Genomic DNA, 7,146 nt, shown 5'->3' on the forward strand with positions numbered 1-7,146 from the left:
TTCCAGTTTACTAGGGGTTTCAATCTCGATCTCTTCTAGTAGAAGTATACAAAACTGACCAAGTACTATGGCAGTGCCTTGATAAAGAATTCTATTAGCAAGAACTATGTCTGAGTATAATAAATAGTCTAACCGGCAATGAAATCAATAATATCAACTATTCATCAAACTCACACACTAAGCAGTATAGAATATATATCCCCGATTATACGTTTAGGCTAGGTTTGTTAATGGTGGCCTCTAAGGGGTGATTATTAGCTTTAGGGGTTTTTAGGTCTTTTCACAAAAAAAAAAAAAACATGCAAAAAACTCACGGTTTAGGCTCTTCAGAGGCAGTAAACCCTAGCACACCAACTAGAGTTAGGACTGAGGAAGATGATCTGGACATGGACTCTTCCTCGAGTGAGGAGAGTCATATGGACTTTGTTAACTCTGTATTCATCAAGAGGTACGGAGTAGGTTCACTAGGAAGATTCAGGAAAAGAACAGAGCTTGCAGAGGCTGAAGCTGCTAAGGGGATAAAACCTCAAACAGAGAAGGAACAAATAAAAGATCTTGCGCTGGACATTGTCCTACGCAGATGTGATGATGAATGGCAAAAAAGTGGGGGAGTGAAACCACAAGATGAGGCTAAGGAGTTGGAAGAAATCGAAATTGTTGCTGGTTCTCAAGAGAAACGTCAGGAAAAGATGGCGCTAGATCTGAAATGCCGCAAGATAAAGGAGGAGTTACTGGAATCAGTAATGAAGCAATATGAAGGAGCAGAGGGTGAGAGGAAACATATGGGACTACGAGATGTGTTGATATCGCAGCTACCTATACAAAGGCAAAGATCGCCGATGCACGTGGCATGGTCATGACTAGCAACAAAGAGGATGAGAGAAATTCCCGGATCACGAGAAGTAACTAAGCGTACAAATAAACGCGAATCCAATGGAAAGGAAACTCAAATAAATCGAGTCAACCTGGATCGAGAATGGAGAAACGAAGGTACTGAGCCTCGAATGTAGAAGTAGAAGGAATCCGCGACCAAGATTGGAAACACGATAAGGAACCCATCGAAAAGAGTTCATGGGCAGATGTCATAGGAAAGAAGGCGGTTGGAAGTGCAAAGACTATCATACGTCCCTCCCTCCATAGTGAATGGAAAACACATCATTCACGCCACTAGCACGCAATTTGAAGAGTACAACAAAAATTCGATAACCTAGTGGTGGGATCCTTTGTAGGAAGAAGATTAAACTACAACTTTGTGAAGGATGTAGTAAGTAGAGCATGGGGGATAAAAAGTTTTGTAATGAAACCATATGGGGATGCTATGTTTACATACAAGTTTGAGAAGGAAGAAGATAAACAGATGGTATTGGATGTTGGATCTTTCCACATTGCCAGCCAATTGTTTGTAGTTAGGCCGTGGAGAACCTTCGTTGAAGCAGAATCGAGGGAACTGAAAACCATACCAATTTGGGTGATTGTAAAAGGATTGCCAATGGAGATGTGGAACAAAGACGGCTTCAGCCAAGTGGGGAGTGCTGTGGGCATCCCAATGTTCCGCATAAACTAACAGAGAATATGACACGCCTGAAACTATCGCGAGAGTTTGCGTAGAGATCGATTAATCAATGCCCGTACCGGATCACATTCCGGTGATACTTGATCAAAGGAGAGCATATAAAGTAACTTTTCGAATACAATTGGAAGCCGCCGAGGTGTGCGAGTATCAAACCTTCCGGACACGTTGATCAAAGATGCCCAAAAAGGAACCAACGGAAGCAGAGGCTACAAATAAAGTGTGGCTAAAAGAAGGAAGTAAAGGGGTACGAGGGAGAAGAGAATAAAGATAAAGTCACAGCACCAAACACAACCACAAAAGGATCAAACACGGGGAAAAATCAGAGAGCAGTTCATGAAGTGTATGCGGTGCCAAATGATGATGATGGCTGGGAATCTCCAACCAAGAAGCATCGATGTAAGGCTAGGAACCTCGAGGGGAAAGTAGCATGATGCCAGGCGTAGCACAATCCGTTAAGAGAGGAATGACGACAAAGGAATTAAGAGGACGAAAGGAAATGAGAGAGCAAAGGTACGAGGATAACAACAAACCACCAGCCAGAACCTAAAATTTCTGAGAGACAAGCGGTTAGAGGTGAACGAATAGAAAAAGAATGTTCAATCGAGAAGAAGAGGGCGAAAGAGCGCGAGTGAGAGAAGGGACGGGGTAGGCAGCAGAGTGAAATACTAGAAAAGGGAAAAAAACTATGCCGACAAAAGCAAATCGAACAATTAGAAGAAGGGGAAGCCAGAGCTGCCAATTGAGCAGGGAAATAATGCCGCTAGAGGATCACACACAGCAAAAAGCTAAACAAGGGGAGCGGAACCACAAAAAATGCCACTCAAGGAGGGAGACACAACATAGTGACAGCCAAGTACGGTCACGTTAAGCATCCAAACTCGAGTAAATGAGTACACACCTCGGCTGCTGGAACATGAGGGGATTCAATATGAATTTCAAACAAGTAGAAGTGAAGGATATGGTAAGGAAATATAATCTGAGCATCATGGGTTTAGTGGAAACAAGAGTGAAAGAAGAAAAAAGATATCGAGTGTTTAACAAAACGTTCAATCAGTGGGCAATGGAGGATAACTACTCACATAATGAATTGGGTAGAGTGTGGTTTTGTTGGGAACCTAGAGTATGCACAGCAACCTTATTGAGAAAGGATGCGCAACAAATCACGATGGAAGTGAACACTATATCAGGGGAAGAGTTTGTGATTACAATAGTCTATGCAAGTGTGGATATGAATGAAAGAAGAGAGCTATGGAGAGCATTAATAGACTTATCTTGCATCATACAAAAGCCATGGTTAGTAATGGGGGATTTTAACTCCATTTTGAGTCCACAAGAGAAGAAAGGGGGTATAGAAGTCAGACCAGAACATTTTACAGATCTCTTTTTATAATGTGACATCAAGCGGGACTAGTGGATATCAAGTACAAGGGAATCACCTAACATGGAGCAACAAGCAAATGGAGAGAATAAGTTGCAAACTTGTGAGTTATGGCAAATGCAGAGTGGATCGATGAGTTTGAAGATCATGAAACTGAGTTCTTAAACCCAGGTGCCATCTCCGACCACTCGTCCATGATAGTAACTTCGATGAAACAGAGAAATCAAAAGAAAAGAGCCTTTAAATTTTTTAACCTCTGGCACAAAGAAGAGGGATTTATGCGAATAGTGGAAGAAGCGTGGAAAAACCGAGTAGTGGGTAACCCAATGTATGTCTTTATGAAGAAACTGAAGGTAACGAAGGGGGCTCTTATTGTATGGAATCGCGAGAGAGTAGGGAATGTAATTGATAGAGTTAAAGAAAGAAGAGAGGGGACGGTATCCAAAACAGAATTACAAATCTTGCCTCGAGCGAGATTTGATCCGCAAAGGAAAAGAAGCACTTAAACATTATGTTCATGCGGCCCGATATGAGGAGGAGGGATTCTACAAACAGAAGTCCCGCGATCAGGTAATCAGTGTGGGTGACAGCAATACCACCTACTTCTTTAGATCGGTCCAAGCTCGAAGAGTGGTAAACAAGATCACTTGCTTGATAAACAGAGACGGTAACATCATGCAAGATTTCAATGATATTGGAGATGAATGTGTGAGATATTACAAGGATTTGTACAGCCCAGAACAGATGGCAGAGATTAACCTAGCAGTATTTCAAGAGATTGGGCCAAGGCAGACCATAAATGAAGTCGACCATGCAGATTTACAAAGGCAGATCACCAGAGACGAGATAATAGAAGCTTTGGCAGCCATAGGGAATGAAAAAGCCCCGGGAAGTGATGGATTTTCAGCACTCTTTTTCAAGTGTACATGGAGAATTATAGGTGATGACTTCATAAAGGCAATACAGAATTTCTTTACCTCAGGTCAGCTCCTTCAAGAAGTTAATGCAACTTGCGTCACACTCATACCAAAAGTACATAGTCCATCCAATCTGGGGGAGTATAGACCCGATAGCGTGTTGTGGAGTGGTATACAAGTGTATTACAAAAGTGATGACAAGAAGATTGAAGCGGATAATGCGAAGGTGATAAATAAGAACCGGTCGGCATTCATTACACGGGCGAGGAGCATCAAGATAACATCTTGTTGTCCCACGAACTCATGCATAACTATCATAGGGATCTGCGAGAACCACCAAGATGTCGCGATCAAAGTGGACATCAAGAAGGCCTTTGATTCAGTGAGATGGGAAGCTATTGAATTAAGCTATGGATAGAGTTGGGATGCCTAGGAGATTCACTGAGTGGGTTAAAGTGTGTGTGGAATCAGCTCATTATTCAATCATGATCAATGGGGCACCATACGGGTATTTCAAGGGAAAGCGTGGGATACGGCAAGGGGACCCTTTGTCCCCATACTTGTTTGTCCTTGTGATGGATTTGTTCTCGGAAATCATGCACTACACTGTAAAAACAAATGAGTATAAGCTTCATCACAAATGTAAAAATCCAGTTATAACTCATTTGTCCTTTGCAGATGACTTGATGGCCTTCATGCAGGGGGATGTTCAAACAGCCACAAAGCTAAAAGAGAATCTGAATACATTCAAAGATTGCACTGGATTAGAAGTGAATGTTCAAAAAAGCCAGATATATTTTGCGGAGTGGATGGCAAACATGCATGCACGAGAGATTGAGGGATACTACAATTCCGGCGGGGAGAGCCCCGATGAAATATTTGGGACTCCCCTTAATTACAACAAGATCGAAATCACCCAGTTGTAGTCCTTTACTCACAAAGGTTACAAAGCGGGATCTGAGTTGGAAAGGAAAGGCATTGTCATATCGGGAGAGGCTGCGATTAGTTAAAGCGATCCTTAACAACCTCGGTGTATTACGGTTTGCATCGTTTATTATGCCTGAAGATCATTGATGATATAAATAGGTTGTGTAGGAATTTTTATGGGCCGGGGCACGACTCGTCACCAATCACATGCTTTGATTGGATGGGAGGAGTTAATACCCCATATGAGGAGGGGAGGGCTGGGGCGAGGAATCGGCAATGGTGAATCAAAGCGGCCAACATGAAACACATCCGGAAAGTACTAACAAAGGCCGATACACTATGGGTGGAATTTGGATACCGAAACTTGATCAAAGGTAGGAATTTCTGGCAACTAAAGATTCCAAGTGACTGTTCTTGGAGCTGGCGAAATCTTTTAAAAGAGAGGAAAGAAGCAGCTCAGGTGGCTATACACCAAATAGGAGACGGAAGTAACACCAACTTCTGGCTTGATCCATGGCATCCGAGTGGAATTTTGAAAGATAAGTTCCCACAAGTATTTACTTACAACTCCACATGTCACATAAATGCAAAGGTTTCTGAATTTATAGTACAAGGAGAATGGCACTTTCCTGATCGAATTAAGGTTCACATAAGAGAGATAGTGGAAGAGATCGACTATGGAACAGAAATAATGGGAGGAACAGATAAGTTAGTATGGACTGCATCAACTCATGGAGACTACAGCCTGCGAGACACTTATGAAGGACTGAGAGGGACAAAACAACTAGTGCCTTGGCATCAGCTGGTATGGTTTTCAAATCGAATCCCAAGACACTCGTTCATCAGCTGGATGGCGATTAAAGGAGGACTCAAAACACTAGAAGATGAAAAAGAATGGAATAAAGTCACTACGAGATACATGTATATTGTCTTTGGAAGGAAGTGGAGACGCAACGAGAACATCTCTTTCATTATTGTGATTACTCTAAGGAGGTTTGGCAAAACCGATCTTGGACAAAATGGGATACAATAGAACACGAGGGCAAGCACATGGCAAACAGAAATCGAATGGGTACAGAGCAAGGCAATGGGTAAAGGGCGAAACAAGGCCTTGATATGAGATTAGGATGGAATGGGTTCATATATTGGATTTGGAGAACACGAAATGAAAAATTTTTGAAAATAAACAGATCGGGGCCTGGCTTCGGGTGTGGCTTAGAATTCTGAATGATGTCGAACAAAGTTAGAAGCAATGGATATAAGGATGGAAGAGGGATCCGAAAGCAGTTGTTCGAGAGAAAGGTGGAATGTAGATGTGGTCTCGACGGTGAGGAAGGCGGCATCAGAGGCTGGGAAAAAGCGACGAGGGAACTCTAAACTTAAACACGAGGCGGTACACTTAATGGGTCTTTGGCGGGATGGCAGCGGTTATAAGAAATGATCGAGGTCAAGTCACAATAGCGAGTAAGGGAAGGTCCAACAAGCGGACCATTGCCTTAATAGAGCTGCAAAGCGTCGAAAAAGGGATCAAAATGGCTATTTCAGCAGGAATCGAAAACTTCGAGTGCGACGGATTCAAAGAAATGTAATCTCTTTTTTCAAAAATGAAATCGTTACCCATGGCAAGCGAATTGGATGATGAGGAGCATTACCCAAATGAGAGAGAAACTAGAGAAGTTCACTATTACTCATGTATATCGAGAAGCTAACAAACTTGCAGATGCATTGGCAAGTAATGTTCCTACGGTTAGCTATGTAGAATTAGTTCCTAGCTCCTTTTCAGAGGATGTAAAGAAAATCATATATGATGATGCAGTAGGCAAACTCTATATCCGATTGTAACAAGCTTATTAATCTTTTATTAATGAAAAGGGGTAGGGGACCTCTATAACAACCTCGCTTGCCCATCAAAAAAAAAAAAAATATATATATATATATATATATATATATCCCAACTTCGTCATTAAAATTCATCTTTATCATGCTAATGATATAAAAACAAAAGAATTTTGTTTTGAAAACTAATTTTGAAATTCATTTCTCAAGTACACCCTCCCCAACTTAACATAAGCATTCTCCTCAATGTATAAAAATGAAGTACATGAAATGAATGAGAAAAAGGAATATGTTACCATTGATGCGAATATCGATTACATTGTTCTTTATCTCGGATAAATGTTAAGCTCACAAAAATAGAGAATATAATATATAATTAGTCCAAATCAAAATTATTAAGTAAAAATTAGAACATTTCCTTTTAGCAAGATTTTTTCATTTTTTCATTATTTATTTATTTATTTTAGTATTATTTATTTATTTATTTTTAGGACTTTTAAAGTCAGATTCCCGAA

General features: G+C 41.1%; 1 protein-coding gene across 1 annotated transcript; it reads left to right on the forward strand.

Moving 5' to 3' along the window:
- Positions 1 to 5,093: 5,093 nt before the first annotated feature.
- On the forward strand, positions 5,094 to 5,828 carry LOC147473145 (uncharacterized). The gene has a single exon (XM_086587769.1). It carries the CDS (start codon positions 5,094 to 5,096, stop codon positions 5,826 to 5,828), a length of 735 nt encoding a protein of 244 aa, XP_086443895.1.
- The last annotated feature ends 1,318 nt before the right edge of the window (positions 5,829 to 7,146 follow it).

Source organism: Coptis chinensis, unplaced genomic scaffold (genome assembly GCF_015680905.1).
Source record: "Coptis chinensis isolate HL-2020 unplaced genomic scaffold, ASM1568090v1 utg4374_pilon_pilon, whole genome shotgun sequence".
Taxonomy (NCBI): Eukaryota; Viridiplantae; Streptophyta; class Magnoliopsida; order Ranunculales; family Ranunculaceae; genus Coptis; species Coptis chinensis.

What these genes read in the sequence shown, in the direction of transcription:
- LOC147473145 (XM_086587769.1), top strand. Translation starts at nt 5,094, where the DNA reads ATGAAACACATCCGGAAAGTACTAACAAAGGCCGATACACTATGGGTG.